Here is an 18,966-nt window from a genome sequence, read left to right on the forward strand (position 1 = left end):
TATGATTTCAAATTTACACGCCACAATTCCCAAATTTTAGGTCCAGCTCTGATCTCTTCCATCCTCTAGATTCCTTTATTCCAGTGGCTAACTGACCTCATCACATGGAGATATAGTAAGTGTCTCCAACAGACCTGGAACTTCAGCGCCACAAACTGGGAGACACAGAGAGTGGAATGCTGGGATGCTAGCTTTTCTGAGACCAGGAAGACCGACAGAGAAGAATCTGGGGCCGAAAAGGAAGTTCTGATGCCAACCCACCCTTGGAGGCTAAGAAATAAAATAGCAATAAAAACAGAACTTCCAGATTCCAAGCAGCGGACATTGGTCCAACACTGCACAGTCCAAACGAGCAGTCAATGAAATCCATGCCTGTCTGGTGAGCTAAGAGGCAACCAACACACACGGAACCAAGCTCTTCAGGAACGGTGAACACCCCCCCACCCCAACCCTGCACATGAGTAAGCCCTAGGTTCAATGGAGGTGACCCATAACAGAGAAACCTCGCATTTCGGTAATAGTTTGCAATCCACCAAATGTTTCCATTTAACCTCCAACACATCTGCCGAGCTATTTCTCAAGGACCATGTGACAAAGCTGGGCCCTCTCATTTCAGGGACTGTTCTTTGGGTGAGTTTGCCGCTGCGAGGATAAGAGAACCTCATGTGCAGGAGGGGAGGCTGGTGGGGGGACATCCTGAGCACGGGGGCAGGTGGCCACGTGCGTGAGTGGGGATTAAATGTCGTGATCGGTATGCTGCAGCAGAAGAGGATGAAAAGATTCGCTCTGAAGGTCAGAAAATCAGGGTCTGACTTCTGATGCGGCCACTGAGTCACGACGTGACCTCCTTAAGCATCGATTTCTTAATTTATGAGATTGGGAGCCACTCCTTGCTTCAGAAGGTTGTGGTAAGGATTAAGCTGGGCCAGGCACATGATTGGTTATCAATAAATATTTACTGCATGAATGCTGAGTGGCTAAAGCCCAAAGGGAGAGTACTTAGAGAGCCACTGTGTACAGTGGTATGCTGGGACACAGAGACCTCGTGTACAGTGGTATGCTGGTGCACAGGGTCCCTGTGTTCAGTGCTATGCTGGGACACAGGGTCCCCGTGTACAGTGGTATGCTGGTGCACAAGTTCCCTGTGTACAGTGCTATGCCGGGACACTGGATCCTCGTGTACAGCGCTATGCCGGGACACCGGGTCCCCATGTACAGTGCTGTGCTGGTCAATGTTACCAAGCATCTCTGTCTTCCCTTTACTCACCACCCCAATAGCCCTGGTTTGTAGCACTTGCCTATTTCTGGGGTGTCCATACTCCCACCACAGTGGATTTCAAGCTACTCATGTGACCTCACAGAACGAGGAGTTGGGAGGAGGCACACACAGGTGTCTCTCGGGAGCCACAAGGAGCTGACTCCCCCGGAGGTCTCCCCATTTAGAATCATTAACCACCAGTCTGAGGAAATCAGGATACATGGCAGTCACTGGCTTCTCTTAAATTATTTTCTCTGAGCTCCCACATTGAGAAAGACATTGACAAACGGTTACCTCAGAAGTGGAGAACACTCATTTCAAGGACCCGATCAGCCATCCCTTCCATTGTGTCTTATCTAAAAGGCAAATTATGCTTATTGTTGCAAAGCTTTAAAAGTTTAAAAGCTTTGGCAGCCACGCTCTGAAACCAGGCCCTGCTATTCCTGTTTCTCTATAAAATGCAATGTGACCCTGATGTCCCAGAATAGACTGGGTTGCTTAATACTGAAAAAGAGAGAAAAAAGAGATGACTTAAAGAGCTGGTGAGAATTACAAGTCTAAACACAAAAATTCTAGAAAAAAAGGATCTATTTGAATCTCAAGAACTATATTTTTGGGGGTAAAGAATGAACAGTGTGTAAGTTGATTTTGTTTTTTTCAAGATGCTCCTGAATATGTAAGTTGCTGTTACTTTTTTTTCTTCCCCTTCCTTCATCTCCCCCACAACTCTCCCTTAAGTGCCTTTTTATAAAAGATTGAAATACATATTTTATTATGTTTATCAGATAGTTTGATGCCTCATCTTCTGATTTAAATTTTTTCCCTTAAGGGTCAGCTGCTTACATGTTAAAATAAATAAAATGACAATTCCCTAAAGCTGTCAAATTGGATAAAAAATGCTGTTTCCCTCGAAATTCCCCACTATATCTAATAACAGTGATAGCTGCATGGTATGATGATGGTAAGTTTTATTAAGTAATAAAATTATGGGCAAGAATCAGGCTCACAGACAACTCCACTGTGTGGGCAGAGTCAGGGGGCAATCTTCTGGGTAACTTGATTTAAATTTCTTTCGATGACCTCTGAAACTATAGTCTTTGCTCCTTCCGTTTGCAGTCTGTTTGTCAAATTCCTACTATGTACCAAGCGCTGGACATGAAAGTATGAGATGCTGTCCTCAAGACACCAACGCTCCAGCCAGATCAGCTGAGTTCTGGAGCAGGAGTTGTGTCTTTACCACCTGTTCTTTGGGAGTCCAGAACCTTAAGTGATTAATTTTCCTGGGCTGGATAACAAGTGAACGGGAGAAATGGTATGGGTTGTTTCTGCTTGCCTTCCAACACTTAGCCCCACTCCCACAATAACCCGAATGTTTTAAGTGAAAATCAAAGCAAGAGCTCTAATAACCTAATGTGAGTTTAAAATCTGAATGCCTAACAACTCCCTTTCTTAACCTTAGTGTGGTATTTTTCTTCTATTAAAATTATCTTTGCTTAATGGAGAGAAAAAAAAAATGTTTGAAATGGTTCCAGGCAACCTCCAAACCTCATTTTATCCATTTTATTTGATACTTTTCCCACACCAGTGGTTTGCAAAATAATGAATTTCCCTAAGCTTTGAATTTCACAATCATTTTCTTTTCCTTTCTTGCTCTATGGAGGTCCCATGATATGGTGAGAGTCAGAAACCATATTACAAATCCTGACTCTAATGTTTACTTACAGCTTATCCCAGGGAAAGTTATTTAATCTTGCTGAGAATCGGCTTTTTAGTCTGTAAAATGAGGAAGATAATATCTACCATATGGCTTGTGATGCAGATTTAGTAAAATAATGAATAGGAACTGCCTGGTACAGTGTCTGGCAGATAGTAAGTGCTCAGAACAACACATGACAGTAATGATAACAACTATCACTTACTGTTATTGCGAAAAACAATAATGCACCTGGATGCCTTAAAAGCTGCTCATGTCAGAAGAAAATACTAAGAAACCAAAAAACCTCACAAAATTGATAGTAAACTCTTGAAAAGGACGTTGACATGAATTTTGCCAACAAAACATAAAATGATCATTTGGAAAGGAGAATTGATGGAGACAGTCATTTGGTGGGATCTCTGCTGCCTCAAACATTTTCTCTACAAGAGGAAGACTTCGGTAAGGTTAGCCATTGAAATACAGACTGTCAGGCATCCCGTTAGTGTAGCGCCCCTGCTGGTGAGCAACCGGAACTGACGCCAGGAGCGGCGCCTTCTTGAACCCACTTCAAGGGTCACTTAACCTATCACTCAGTTCTGTTGATTCTCCCTCCTGACGCACTCTTTCAGCTCATCCCTTATACTACTCCCGTGGTTTCAGGCATGAATTTGCTGCTAGCAATACCTCCAATTCAGATTAAATATTTTTTTGAGAGACTATTGTTTTTCACACTGCTGAATCATTGATCTCCCATGAACTCATTTAACTCAGTCTCTATGACCTACAATATCCTTTACTGCTCATGTATACAGTTTTTGGAGCCAAATAACCAGAGTTTATGTTTTGGCCCTGCTATATACTAGCTGTGTGACCTGCGTCAGTGTCTTAATTTCTCGAAGCTTGTTTTCTAATGTTTAAAATGGGCAAAATAATACTTCTCTCCTTCACAGAGCTGTTACAGTGACAGCTCCCATGCCCTGATTTGCATCCAGTTAGCAGTCGGTAAATGTCAGTAGTGCTGTTATCTATCACATAAATGGTCAGAAACACATAGGATTCTTCTAGTCGCCATCTACCTGTCCCCTGTCAGTGTCAACATTTACAAATTAACCCTAGCAAAATGAACTGTAATCTTAAACATTTTGGCTGAAATATACTATATAAAATTACAGCACCCTGAGAATTTAAAACATTCTGGAGAGCTTGTCAACTTAATCAAAGCTTTAGAAGAGTTCAAAACAACAACCACCACCAGGATGAATCTTGTATAACGGACTCCGAGAATCCACAAGTAAAAATTTCTCACAAGGGTTAAGAGCAAAAACCAGACAGACTACAAGATCCAAATGGGATGCATTGAAAAACAGCCAGAGGACTTTGGAAAAATAGAAGTATATTTTAAAATGGAAAGTAGAGAGAGAAGCCTTAGAACAAATCCAAGTGTTCTAAATTCTATTGCCTCTATGGTCCGATGAGGAACACAGTGAGTGAAGCCTGCCGAGTAAAAATCAGAAAGGCAGCTGTGGAAGGTCTCGGCCATCCAGTCCTGGCCTATTGTCCCCATGTGGGCTTAAGGGCACAGGCTGCCTCCGCCCACCCCAAATCCAGCAATCTAAATGGCTTTAATCTGAAACTTTCTGACAAGTCAGTGTATTAGTAAGATGAATTTTTAAAATTCAGTGTAAAGTAAATAAAGTTGTGAAAGATCAAGATAGATTAAGAACAAGTATCTCTTTTATAATAACATTTATTACAAACAAAGTCTTGGGGGAACTTTGTTATGGATTTAGTCATCAAAAGAGGAGAGCAAAAAGACAAAACTAACATCTGACTCCTACTATGGCCCGTCCATTTAAAACTCTCATTTGAGTCTTAGAGTTTGTTAAGGAGATGAACCAGCTGAGCCCAAGGAGGAGAGATCTTGCTCTTGGCCACACAGCTAGGACATGGAAGGGCAAGGTAGTGTTCATATTTAGATCTACCTGAACCCCAAACTCCACCATTGTTCTCATGCCGTTAGAATGAACCTTCAGACATTCAAGGAGCCATTCATTGCTAAGCTCTGAGCTCTACCTCTCTTTCTGCACAGAGACCACACCTCCCACAGCTGTTCGCAGACAATGACAGCATGCCATGTAGCTGACCAACTGGAGACTTGGCTCAAGGGCTGCCCCAAGGCCCTGGTCAGTCTGTCTTAGACTATACGGCAGACCAGGAGGCTTCCACTCCTTTCTCTTTCTCCTTCACCAGGGGAGACTTGACTTGCCATCTGAAGGCTCCCCCAGCCTTTTCGGGCTCCCTCCCATCTTTTCATACAGGGGTTTCCCCTAATGAAAACATAAATGTCTGCTTCCCAGAGGACACTGACTAACCCAATGGCCAAATGTTCCCAGGGACCCTGAACTTGCCTGGGGAAACCTGACTTGGTCATGAGAAACCCTCAACAGACACACCAATTACAAAGGAAAACACATCCATCCAATAACGACTCCTTCTTTGAAAACTGGTATTTTTCTGGAACCTCCCCTATCAATCCTTATAGCCCAAGAATGTGCTAAACCTAGCGTTTGTGACAACATCCCCAACAGCCAGGAACAGGTGACAGTCCAGCCGCAGGTAACAGCCCACTTTTGCACAACTCACCTGGTCCCGCTGCTTGATCCGTTTGTAAATATACTCAGCAAATGGTTTTCGAGGAATAAACTTCCCATCTCCTGCCGAGACACTGAAAACTCCAGCTTCATATACCACTTTGCCTCTGGAAATAGTCACGAGGGGCACCCCGTGGCAAACCATGCCCTCGAAGATGTTGAAGTTAACAGCCTGATGGTGAGTTTTTGCCGAAATAGTCCTGTTTGTAAAAACGAAGACCCCCACCCCAGGTCATCAACCAGCTCATCTGACAAATAGAAGATATTAAAAGAACAACTTTAAAGAAGAAAATTTAGCAACTCTATTAAGCCATATTAAGCTTTATCATCTGAGCAAGGGACTTTAAGAATCGAACATAGCATTAACATTTCATTACAAAGTAATTACATTTTCTGAGAAAATAACCCAATAGATCACTTCTTATGATGATTAATGAGGATGAAGTGGGTGAAAGGAAGGTATTGCCTTTCACGTTTAGATTTTTAAATTAATTTTTACAACATGTATGAGTCTGATGAGCACACTGACCCAGTACTCAGCTCTACAGAATTTTTTTCTTTTTTTTTAGATGCGTGCCAGGCTTCTTCATTACCTCTGCCCAAATCCCAAATTCCTGTCCCTCCTTTCCCAGAGGGATTTCCTAATTGGTAGTTATCAAATTGAATTTGGTTGTTACCAAGGAAAATTGTACCTTGAATTTCTTTCCCTTGTCTGCAGCAAAACTGAAAGTTTGAGAATCATAATATAACAAAATACTTAGAATATAATTCCTTAGCAGGCTCTAGGTCACCCATTTGCATCTTAATCATCCTTCTCAGCAGTTTATCTGCATATTAATCATCCTTCTCAGCAGTTTATCAATACTTTCAATCTTACACAATATAATTAATGACTTCCAGGCTAGGTACTTGGAAATGTTGGATGTCTTCTTGCCCTAAATCTCATTTAATGGAAAGGGGCGGGGAGGGAGTGATTGGGCAGCAGTGGATGATAATATGGGCATAATCTGGTGTGGTTCCTATAAGCTCTCTCAGGAATGGTTTTGGTAAAAACCCCAAGCTGAGTCTGAGTCAAAGGAAGAGCTCCCCAAAGCTCCCTCCACCCTGACTTGGAAGGATAGAGCTGGGACAGAGGCAGAGCTTTTGTGCGTCGCCATTCTAGAAATGAACGAGACGATGCTGGCCTGGATCTTGAAGTCCTCCACCAAACTACCTACTTGGTTTCCAATCCTCATTGGATTTCTGTCCAAACAGAATTCTTGATTTTGAATGCCTCCCATAACTCCCCCCACTTGAATTTGTTCCTCCCTTGAGTTCCCCAACTCAATAAATTATACCCCTCTCTACTTTTCCAAGTCCCCATCAAGTTATCATCCAGACTGTTAGTTCTATCTCAAAAAATAAAAAATTATTATTATAATGAATCCCAAACCTGCCCATTTCTGTTGCTCTCCATCATTGTCCACGCCACCATCGTCTGTCATCTGAGTGAGCCCAACACCGCTTATTGGCCTCTGTGTTTCCCCTCTTACTTTCCTACGCTTCTTACCACTGTCCACAAAGACCCCTACCTCAGGTCATCACCAGCTCATCTGACACATGTAATCAACTTAATGATACAAAGAAAAGTTGTAAAGGGGCACCTGAGTGGTACAGTGGGTTAAGTGTCAGACTCTTGGTTTGGGCTCAGGTCATGATCTCAGGATCATGAGATCGAGCCCTGCGTCAGGCTCCGTGCTCAAGAGTCTGCTTGAGACTCTCTCTCTCTCCCTCTGGACCCCTGTGCGACCTCAAATAAATAAATGAATCTAAAAAAAAAAAAAAAAGCAAAAACTAAACAAAGAAAAGTTGAAAAGATCAAATGAATCAGAGGTAGATACAAATACAGCAACAATAATTCCAAAGACTAAGGAGGAGGGAAGGCTACCTACCGATCAAATAGTAAGTAATGTCACTAAAGTAGGAACATGAATAAAATATTTAAAGGAGTAGATACTTACTCCTAGTAAGTATTTACTAGGAGTAGAATGAGTTATGATGTGACAAGAGGTACCAATTTGGAGAAAATAAACTTAGGGAAAAATATAGAGGAGATTCAGACCCGCAGGTTAAAGTGGCTTTCTATGACCACCCCAGTCTCTGATACTTCCGTAGTCTGGGCTGCTGCTTTCCTACCTATCACAATTACACTGACGGCAGAAACCCCTGGGCTCGTTTTGTAAACTGTGACATAAATATGACTGGGCCGATGCATCAGTAAGGCCTCAGATCAGTAAGGCCATCAGATAGAGAATGCAAAATGCATAAAAATTCGTGCCTAAGTGGTTACTAGATACAAGAGGCAATGAAGGGGAAACCCTGAATCATAAAATTCTATTTTTTCCTAATGGGAAGTTAAGAATTACTGATGCTCTTAGGGAAATGGTCTAACAGAAGAATTAAGTTCTATACACCAAGACTGTCACCATGATATTGTTTAAGTTACTGTTCAACGGGATATCGGGCATCTGTGAAAGACTAGAATTCCTGAATATGCTGGGGAAGCAAAGAAAATGAAAATTGGATAATAATACATGGAAAAACATTACATATAAATTTGTGTATTATATCTACAGGGAAAATACATATGCGGGCTGACAAAAATAAACTGAAGGATACACAGCGAAGTTGTTGTGGGCTAGGAATAAACCGATATGCAAAAAGACCCAAATAAGAAAGCTAAAGATCTGTGACAGTAAAATGTCAAATCAGATTTCTCTGCCTCAGCCAAATAGAGGTCATGACCTTGACTTTCTCTGCCTGCCTTCGGGTTGCAGGAGAGAGAAGACAATTAGGCAACATCTAAGTGACTCTTTATAATAAGGCATTATGTAAATGAGGTCCAATTAGCACAAAATGTAAATTCCTGGCAGTATCAGCAGCAGCAAAAAGAACAGGCGTGCACTTTCCCTTGGGGAGGTGCAGACACGGCGCCCCTCCCACCCTTGCCTTCTAGCTCGAGCTGCAATCCTCCAGTTCTGTAGAAGCTTCCCCACTTCCGGATCTTGGAACTTTCACACTTCTGGATCTTGGTGCATGCCGTTTTCTTCACTCCAGATCCCTCCTCACTGCTCACATCCACCTTCCCTAAGCCCCATTCAAGAGTCCTGGGGCCTCCTATATGACCTCTCAATAAAGCTGGGGGAAAAAGAGAATCCTGGCGCTGAGAAGCTGACCCCGATGGCCCTCTTTCTTCTGTGGTTTAGACCATCTGAATGCTAAGTCAGCTAACGATCTCCTGATAAGTCCCTCTTTTCCTACTGGGTGCACACATTAAGACTGAGATCATGTTGTTTCATCCCCGGCACACAGTAGGTGCTTAATAAATATGTAGGAAATGAACAAAGAGAATTGCATGATTTTCCTTCTGTATGTTTTATTTCCTGCCTCCCCTGTCCTCTAGGACGTGACTGTGTTTTGGAAATAGAGCACTAAATTAAAGGAGAGGTAAACATCTAATCCCAGAGTTCTGTCACATACCTAACACTTCTGGAGAGCTGTACAAGCTCATTACTAATACAGACATACAGAAATAAGTAAAGGAAATTGTTATAATTACCATTTTTCTTTGCATCTTATGAGTTATAGGAAATGCTTGTTCATCAATGCCTAGCGATAGTTAGCAATGCCGATTTGATTAACACTAATGAATACGTAGGTAAGTATTATCACCCGTGTCCCCGCTGATACTGCTGAAATAGAGCTGTGGAGAGCTCTGTGTGTGCCCAAGGATCACACAGTCTGATAATGAACGAACCTCTGAGAGGTCAGAGTAACTTTCCCTTGAGAACCCTGGTATATTTGTAACCCTGCCATAAGAAGATAGAAAAATAATTGTGGTACATTTCGATATGTAATTGTTTTAAAGAAACACAGAATGCAATATCATCACGAGATTCCTAAAATTGCTATAAAATGTATTTCAAATCTATTCATTACTAGTGCCATGTGGGGTATATGGTCCATTAATGGAATGAGCACAAGTTCAAGGTCACACAATTGCCTTTGTACAGATACCTGTTGTTCCTTTGAACACGCAGCCGTGAAGGCAGAGGCCTTCTGTTAAGGCAAGAGCCAAGACCATGCTTTCTACCCTCCTCTGCAGCTGGCCCAGGAATGGGAGCTGGTCTCCTCCATGGTCATTGTGCACAGGGATTGCACTGTGTCTCCCCGCTGCCCTGTGCTAGGCCGAAGGCATTGGTTCCAGATGTATAGCCTCTCAGCCTGGTCCTCTGCTCCTTCTGGAGATTCTCTGAGCCTCTCAGTGTCCTTTAACATGTTCCCCTTTTATTTAACTATTCTTGGTTGCAGCTGAGACCCCCTACCTGATACATCTTTTTCTTTCAATATTTGCAGTGTGTCTCTGGGACATTTAGAAAAACCTTTTGTGATCATCTCAAAAGTCTAAGCATGAAGCCTGAGGCCAACAGCCCCTCAGGCCTGTGCCAGTACCAGTGTCAGGTCCTGAGCAAAAGGAAGGGTTAAGCACTGTCTCTTCGGTCCCTGGCTTAGGCCACTGTTCAAGCAGGACATAGGACTGGACCCATCCTTCTCAGAACTTCATGGAAAAATAATGAAACATCCTCCAGGTTTTCCTAAGTTACTCAAAGGGGCTCCCTCGGATGCAGCCCAGGCCCAGGTATGAAAGACAAAGTCAGACTCACATAACAGCCCCCTGCAGAACCGGTGAACGCCACGTCCCCTGGTGAGCTGCTGGTGCCCTTGAACACGGAGAGGCCATGTTGGAAGAAAGCAAGAACGCTCGTACATAGACTCTGACTAAAAGAAAGATGGAGTCAACACCCTCACACGTGATCACTATAAGGTTCAGCAACCCCCTGAGATACATGGGAACAGGGGTCATGGACACCTGCAGTACCATCTTGGTTCTGAGATGAGCCACACACACAGTTTCTGAGAAATGCAGCTCAGCAAGCACCGGAGTTTTGTCCCTTGGCTTTCATTCGTCCTTCCTCTGGTGTCAGCAACCCCCATTTTTCTTGAAGACCTTTCTCTCCCCCATTGGAGAGAATTTGGTAAGACAGTTAGGCATGGTGCCCTTTCTTACCTAGCCAAGGGCTGAGCAATTGCCTTTTGTTCCCCAGCAATGTGAATCATTGGCAGAGTGGGGTGGGGGGAGTGATTGACAGGTGTATTCCTGAGTGCAAACCAGCTCCTGCTCCAAGCTACCCCGGGCTCTGCCCTTCCCAAGCCTGCCGCACTGGCTGCCCCTTTTATCGGTGAGCTCCCCAAGGCCATCCCACAGGGTGAGCTTTTGCTTAAGGGCGAGCAAGCTGGTTGCTCTGGTTTGGAGCCCAAGACCCTGACTGATAAACACTTTGTCCCTTAGAGAGTAATTCCTCTAATGAAGAGCCCATGGATAGTAACTCTGAGGCAAAGTTCTAGGTCAAAAGGGACCTAGAAACTATGTTCGATCAAATGTGTCTGCAGAACAGATGCAAAGGGGTGGGGGGTGGGGCGGCGATGCCCTGATTCCAGCTGTAAGCCAGACCCAAGAGCTGCGAGATTTGTCACCGAATCTTTTTCAAATTTAACAGTATGCTAGCTAGCTCAGGAGATTAGCATTTTGAGAGAGCCCTTGTCTCTAATGACAAATGACGGTTTGGATGGCTTGGGTGGCAAAGCTGTTGGCCTGATTGGGGGAGGGGGTGCAGAGGCAGGAGAGGGGTGGTGACAAGGAAGGGCAGGAATAATGAAAGCCTTCCCAGGGGCTAAGGGAGGCTGGTGTTCGTGGACTGCCTCTTCATTAGCAGATCTGCAGGAAGGTGTTCTCAGTGGTCAGTCTGCCCCAGGGGAAAGCTGCTCTTTGTCAAGCTTGCTTTGAACCTGTATCAAAGGGCTCGTCTCCCTGCAGCCAGGGCGTCAAGGTTGTCTTCCTGAGTCCCAGTTACACAAATCTCTAAGGCTCAAGCTGACAGGGCAGCAGGAACCCTGAAGATAATATTAAGCTCGTTTCCAAGTCAGTCAATGACTTTGATAGCACTCACATCACAGCTGCAGAGAAACATTCTGTCCCTTTGCAAATAGCTTTCTATCAAAGAGTGGTGCTCTCTTCTGGATGAGAAAGTCACCAAAGCTAAGCCTGCAGGAGACCGCCACACCGCCTCCAAGCATTCGGGGAGAACCCCAGTGGGTAGCAAGAGGATTTCTGAGAGCCACGTGCGTCTTCTCGGCCCCAGAGAAACGGCTTGTTATGGGATTTAGTTCTATTTTCTCCAGCTCGGCCACTTTGTCCATGGCACGGGTCGATTCTGAATCGGGTTGCCAGGAGAACCCAAAAAAGTTTTTAAAAATCATGTCAGGTCTGTTAGTGGCTTCTTTAAAACTCGACCTCATCTCTCCGAATGGGGCTATAGGATATCTTATCTACTCATAGGAAAAAATATTAATCATCATTCTGTGGAGTAGGGGCCGTCCTTATTCCCATGCAATAAATTAGGATGAGATGGGACACAAAGAGGTTTATAACTCATCCTACATAGCACAGTTCCTGTAGGTCAGGGGAGATCAGAGGCTGGGGTCTGAACCCCTGGACAAGGCTGCCCTTGAATGCTCCGTGGGAAGCCACCTAGACAGCATTCAGTCCACGAAAGCATTCTTTATCAACCAGAAAACAAATGGGAAGCAGCCCATTCCACGCTTCTTGATGTTTCTGAGTTTGTTTTCTATTTAGCAGCAAGGGATTTAGTGTGCTATTACAAATTTCCTAAACCGAAATTGACCAGTCATTCTCAATGTGATCACGATGGAAGGTACTTCTTTTCAAACATGTGTTCCAACTGTCTATTTCAAACTACCTCTTCTGTCAATTTCTGGGAGCTGACAAGTCCTGTAAATGGGGGGCACAGCAGCCACATCTCTGGAAATGCTAAGCGGTGCTACTTCAAGTACATTGTCATTATTAAGCAAAATTGCTGCTCACTGCACCCATCAATCTTCTACCCTCTCTTCAGACTTTTCAACCTGCCTCCCACAGAAGAGAAAATGGGAATTGCTTCAGCCATGTTATTAAATCTAAATTGGACAATAACTTGGAACTCTATTGGTGCTCAGTGCATGATGAGATATTTAATGCAGGTTCATAAAAATGCTCCCCAACATTGACTTAAAGGATCAGGTATAGCCCTCCTATTTTGTCCTTGAAGTTATATCATTAGGTCACGATTGGTGGTGTCGATCATGGTCAGAGAAAATGAGTATAACGACTTGACCTTGGAAGCAAGTATCACTCCTTCACCTCCCACGCCTCACACAAGCCTGAGAAATAGAAGGCATTATATATACATATTTGCTTCTCTGAAAATAACTTATTAGTAAATGTCTGCGTTATTACTTAACATAAATATTTCATGTTCCTATACTAGTTTTCAGAAAGTGGGGAACTAAAAATAATTTAGTGTCTTAAAGGAACAGGAACTGAATGTGAATCAGCAAAAGCTAACATGATTCTAGGATGTATGTCTTAGGAATACTGAACAGGGGCGTGTGTGTAGGTGAGGTACGATTATTAGCTTGTACCAGGCGAGGCTGTTGGCCTAACATATTGGTCAGAGTTAAAAATAACTTTCTGGGGTGGTGTGTGGACTTTGTGTTGTAATTACATTTCCCCATGCTGGGAAGTTGCCTTGCCCTTGACTGATAACATTGTTTGACAGACTATGTAGGGGCACAGCTGCAGCAGAAACAAGATGTCGGTTCTCTATGCAGAAACACACAGGCTAAGAGTCACACAGTATCTTTCCTGAAAAGTGAGAGTGGGCCAGGTCCTTCGGATGGTCACCTGTAATGTTATATTTTAGGGAGAGAAAGGAATGCCTGGAATATAAAGGGAAGACAGTTGAGTTCTTTAAAGGGATAGAAAAGTGAAAGCTGGGCACCAGAAATGAATGTCTGGGGGACTTCTATACTTACTCTTTTTTTTTTTTTTTTTAAGGAAGATGACCTATTTTCCCTCCATCCCTACTGAGGAGAATAAAAAGAGGTAGTAAGCATAAATACTGGCAGATGAAATGTCGTTTGACACTGGAAAATCACTGCTTGACAGCTGAGAGGGGTGCCAGTGGAGGGGAGAGGCAAAGGCTGTGGCCAGGTGAGAGAAAGCACTGGGAAGGCGGGCTGCTGGGGAACCTGGGCGACGCCCTCGACGCTGGGTCGCAGCGCCCCGGCGAGAGTCTGAAAGAATTCCTCTTCTTCCACCTGAGAAAGGGAGGCCTTGGCCTCCAGAATTCCTGGGAAGGTGACGAGGCAAGCATAATGTTGCAAGATTCTGTTCCCGAGTCATCTCAATGAGGGGCTCTGAGAAACTCCAAAATCATCGGAAACCTCTTCTCATAATCATAACAAATACGTATGGCTTTTTACTCTGTGATAGTGAAAGGCATGGACAGCACTACCTCCTTCAACCTTCATAGGAAGCCTGGAATATTGCTGTATTATTATTATTATTATTATTATCCTTATTTTATGGATGAGAAAACTGAGGTTCAAAGAGTTTAAATTGCCTAGGACACAGATTGCTTGTGGCAAAGTCAGAACTTGAACTCAGGTCTGTGAGTTCAAAGACTTCCCTTTAATGATGAAAAGCAGCTCATTTTAATCACAATGCTGGGTCAACAAGCTCTTTCTGAGAGGATCAGTAGATAGCTATGCAAAGAACACGGACCAGCCCAGCACTGTGCTCCTCTTTTTCTGCTGTGGCTAGGGAGTTTTGCTGAATCCTGAGGGTTCAAGGTTCATCACTCACCTACCTTTGAACTGATCAAGCCACCTGTGATCCAACTGTCTGCCTGGAATTTTTTTAGAGCGTTCTAGACTTGAATGGTATTCAGTTGTGAATAACAAAGTAATCCTTTCCATCATTTCTTGATTCACTGCCTAAAGACTGTGCTGTGAACAAACAGGACGGAGAGCCAAGGAAGTACCAAAGGCTTCCTCAGTGCCCGTGCATGAACTGGAGGTCCAGAATGTCCGTCAGCATTCAGTGAGAGGAGTCTTAATCTGCAAAACTCTAAATCATGGGTTGGAAAACTATATAGCTGGCAGGTCAAATCAGATCTGCAGCCTGTTTTTATAAATAAAGTTTTACTGGAACACAGCCTTGCTTGTTCCTTTGTGTATTCTCTATGGCTGCTTTTGACAGCGATCACAAGAGAGAGAGGAAGGGAAGCAGGCTTCCCGCTGAACAGACTGCCCGATGCGGGGCTCCATTCCAGGATGCAGGGCTCAATCCCAGGACTCTGGGATCATGACATGAGCCGAAGGCAGAGGCTTTAACGCACTGAGCCACCCAGACGCCCATAGGAGCCACCCAGACGCCCCTCTATGGCTGCTTTTTTACGACAATGGCAGAGTTGAATAGTAGCAACGGAGACCTTCAGGCCCATAAAGCCTAAAATACTCTCTTCTCCTTTACAGAAGGAGTTTGGGGACTCCTGCTCTAAATGCCTCCCGTGACAACAAAACAACAACAACAACAACAAAACCCCCAAAACAAAACCCCAGCCCCTTGAGAGATTTGGAAGACATATACCCTTGACTGGGGGGGGGGGGTGCTGGGGGTTGGGGAGATGGGAACAGCTGCAAAAAGAGAAGAACAAAAGGCCAGAAACGCAAGAGAGGGAGAGAGACAGAAGGAGGAGAAAAACAAAAATAAAGAAATAATAAAAAGAGTGCAAAGAAGGCAAGAAAGATGACCAAAAGGTTGCGGGGCACAGGGACCGCGCTGCCCATCCCAGCGAGTTCCAGATTTCCTCACTGCCCACTAAGCAGCATCTGCCATATTCGAGGTACTTCCGTGAGCATGGCCTCACTTAACCTCCCAACAGGCCATACAATGATTTCTGTTGACCGGATGAGGAAGTGGAGACTGAGAAAGCAGTGACATGACTGAGAAGGGGTGAGGCCAGAAATAAGACACAAGCAGGCTGAACCCCCCCTCCACCCTCTCCCCACCACACCCCAGGCCAGCAGTGACCACCCTCACCCCCCTGCTCAGAGGATGAAAGCACTACATTCTTCACTCATTAAAATTTATCAGAACCCTTGGGATTTTAATAGAAACGATCTACCTTCCATCTGGGCAAGAACTGGGCGGCTAACCACCTGGTTCAGCTATGGCGCACGTGGGCAGTTCACGGACCCTCCGGGAAGAGAGCGCTTCAGAGGCTCTGTCCGAGGGGGAAGCACAGCCCCAGAGCCCCAGTTAGCCTTAAGGTCATACAGTTCAGATGTGACCCAGCCCAAAAGGCACCTGTTTCTAGGAAGCACTGTCGGGTCACAGGGGCTGGCTCCGGGGGTGACGTCATCACTACAAGGGCATCTCCGCACCCCACGGACAGGAGGATGCTGAGAAGCTGGGGCCGGGCAGCCAGTGGCACACTTGACCGTAACTGCTAACCTTCCCAGGGTCAGAGGAGGAACTTGAAGCAAACCGAGGATAAGCCACTCGCCCCAGGTCACACTGTGCTTCCGAGGAGAAGCCCCATTATGAACCCAGGAGGCCTGACCCCCGACACCCCTCTGCACAGGGAGAGTCTGCTTGCCTCTGTGCTGCAGGGGCCCCTTTCCTCCCTGCACTTTGGGAACCTGTAACTTTGCCGTGTTTAAGGGATTAGAAGTCAAGAGGTCTGCTCTGAAGCCCAGCTCTGCTGTGTGATTTGGGGCGAATGACTAACCCCTCTGACCCCCGGTGTCTCGACCTCGAAGCAGATACCCACCCTGGAAACAGCATCTATGCCTCAAAGGGTGGAGGTGGGAAGGAAGCAGAAAGCACCTGCAGCTCACGAGATCTGCGGGCTCCTCTCCACGTGCGAGCGGACCCCACCTCCCCGGCCCCGCCTCCTTTAGCCCATCAGACTCCGGGGCAGGGGTGTGTTCCATCCTGGGACCAAAGGCAGGCCGGTGCACCTTACCGCCCAGGGCCGAGGCAACAAGGCCAGGCACCGGTTTCACTCCACCTTGCCCACGGGGCCCAGCTTGTGCTACGGATCCGCCTGGTCCTTATCGCTTTATCCCATCTCGCCCTCACAACCGCCCACCCTCTGGACTTCAGACTCCAGCCTGAGACACAAAGACCGCAGCCTTGCGGACACCGTGCAGCTCCTACCGTTGTGGGAGGGCAAATTATATATACATTGTGTGTGTGCCTGCCTGTCTATATCCGTCTGTATAGACATGTGCATATGTGTACACATACACACACACACGCATGCTTAGATACACATGTGTCTATGTGCAAGTGTGTCTCTAAGTGTCTGTATCTAGATCTATCTCCAGGTGGTTCTCCTTCCCCACCTGAGCCCTGATTGATAGATGTGCGGTGGCTTACTTCTGGGATAAGTCTGGCAGGGAGCTCTCTTTCCTTCTCTTTTGCTATCCCAAAGTATTCGCCTCTGACGTGGTCACTTGCTTTTCTTACATTTCCTAACAGCTCCTCAGGGACTAGGAGCCATGGCCAAGTCCCCAGTGTGAACACGATGACGACAAGCAAGGAGCATTCAGCGGCAGTTTCTATCTACCGCATGCTTGTACGCCAAACCGCATGCTAGCTTCTTTTCCTGCATTATTTTTTGTAATCCTCCTGACAGCTCTATGGAAGCAGGCTGCTTTTAAATACCTATTTTATAAATGAGGACATTGAGGCTCAAGGAAACTGAGTAACTCACCTAACAGCAAACATCAGAGTTCAGGACTAAGTGTTTAACCACTACAGAGCGCCTCCCACTAGAAGAGATCCATCCAGGACACGGGTCTTGAATGAAATGTGCGTTTATATGAAAACTTGCAGCTTCTTCTTCCAGAAATACAAAAGCACTTTGAAAGGAAAAACACAATGTGAGGTAGGATAATTAAAGATAAAAACACAATGGAACCACTGTAGAAAAGCACATGGTACCAGGCCCCTGGGTAGTGGGGTAGTCGAAGATAAGTCTGTACATGAGATTATACTCAGCAGCATAAATCTCTGTGCAAAACCTTTCCCCAAAAATAGGCAACCAAAGAATGAATCAGTTTTAAGGAATGCCATCTTGTTTTCTTTTAGACTTTGTGCACAGTCTATTCTCACAGGTGCCAGAAAACAATAAATGAGGGATGTGGGGACTCAGAGGTGCTGTATTTAGGAACTAATGCTCTCATAGGAAAAACAAAACCACAACCTGGGTCTTTTATCATAATGCTGAAAGCCATACTTGGGTCATTAAACTCTTCTTGTCTCTGGTTTATCACTTAAATAAATGAGGTAAGAATTGCTAATTAGGCTTACAATGTTACCACATAGAAAGCTGGGTTCTAAGAAACGAGCTTCCTAAGCCCAGAATCGTGAGACCACTATTTCCAAGCTCCGATCCCCAGGCTGTCTACAGTTCTACTCACTTCTGGCTTGAGGCAAAAAAGAAAGTGAACTGAAAACGTCATCCTGGTGGAATGTTGTAGGAAATCCCTTTCCATCAATGTGTTTATCTTATACTCATTGATTTAACATCCATTTATTGCTTGCCAACCTACCAATTAATTTACCATTCGTTACCAACATACATCTGTTGATTACCAGCTGACTGACTGATTCCATGCCACGCACTGTTCTAGGCCCCGGGGTTGCAGCAAGGAATAAAACTGATAGAAATCCCCTCCTGAAAGAAGCTCACATTCCCATCATGCTATTTCTGAATTTGCAAGTCCCTGTTTGTCATGAACTTGATACTAATATATGAACAAGTTCAACTTTTTAATAACAATAATAAAGAGAGAGTGCTTTACGGTTTCCGTGAAGCACTTTCACATGACGATGGCATTTATTCCGCAAAAGAACTCCGGGGAGTTCGCAAGAAATACGACAGACTATTTAAATAAAGAGACAAGTAATATGTTACCAAAAGCAAAAAGAACAAAGGGCATGAACAGATTATTTCTCTATAGGGGAAAAAAAAAATACCCAATGACTAATAAACATGAAAAAGAATTCAACTTCCCTAGTGCTCAAATATATTGTAGCTGAAGGTAACAATTTTTACTTGTAAAAATAACAAAAAGCAAAAGGGAAAAAAAGGATTGTGTCCAGAGCTGGTGAAGAGCCCTGGGGGTGGAAACCACGTATGCAGAGAGCCCTTAAACCTGCACACACTTTGATACAGGAATTCCGCTTTCAATAATCTGTCCAATGGAAATAATCCCAAATCTGGAATAAAATAGCAATAAAATCTGGAACAAAAAAAATTAAAACTATAAAATTATCCAAGTATATGAAACCTGGATAAATGGCCTAACACAGGGGCACCTGGGTGGCCCAATCCGTAGGGCATCTG

At 44.6% G+C, this 18,966-nt stretch overlaps 1 protein-coding gene across 1 annotated transcript in view; it reads right to left on the minus strand.

Moving 5' to 3' along the window:
- The window catches only part of DPYS (dihydropyrimidinase), a 74,795-nt gene that overhangs the window by 5,824 nt on the left and 50,005 nt on the right, over positions 1-18,966 (minus strand). The window contains exon 8 of the mRNA XM_004768835.3: positions 5,598-5,805. Coding sequence (XP_004768892.1) covers positions 5,598-5,805 — 208 coding nt within the window. The remainder of the gene's footprint in view (positions 1-5,597; positions 5,806-18,966) is intronic.

This window comes from Mustela putorius, unplaced genomic scaffold, assembly GCF_011764305.1.
Source record: "Mustela putorius furo isolate JIRA1106 unplaced genomic scaffold, ASM1176430v1.1 tig00000228_pilon_pilon_pilon, whole genome shotgun sequence".
NCBI classification, from domain to species: domain Eukaryota; kingdom Metazoa; phylum Chordata; class Mammalia; order Carnivora; family Mustelidae; genus Mustela; species Mustela putorius.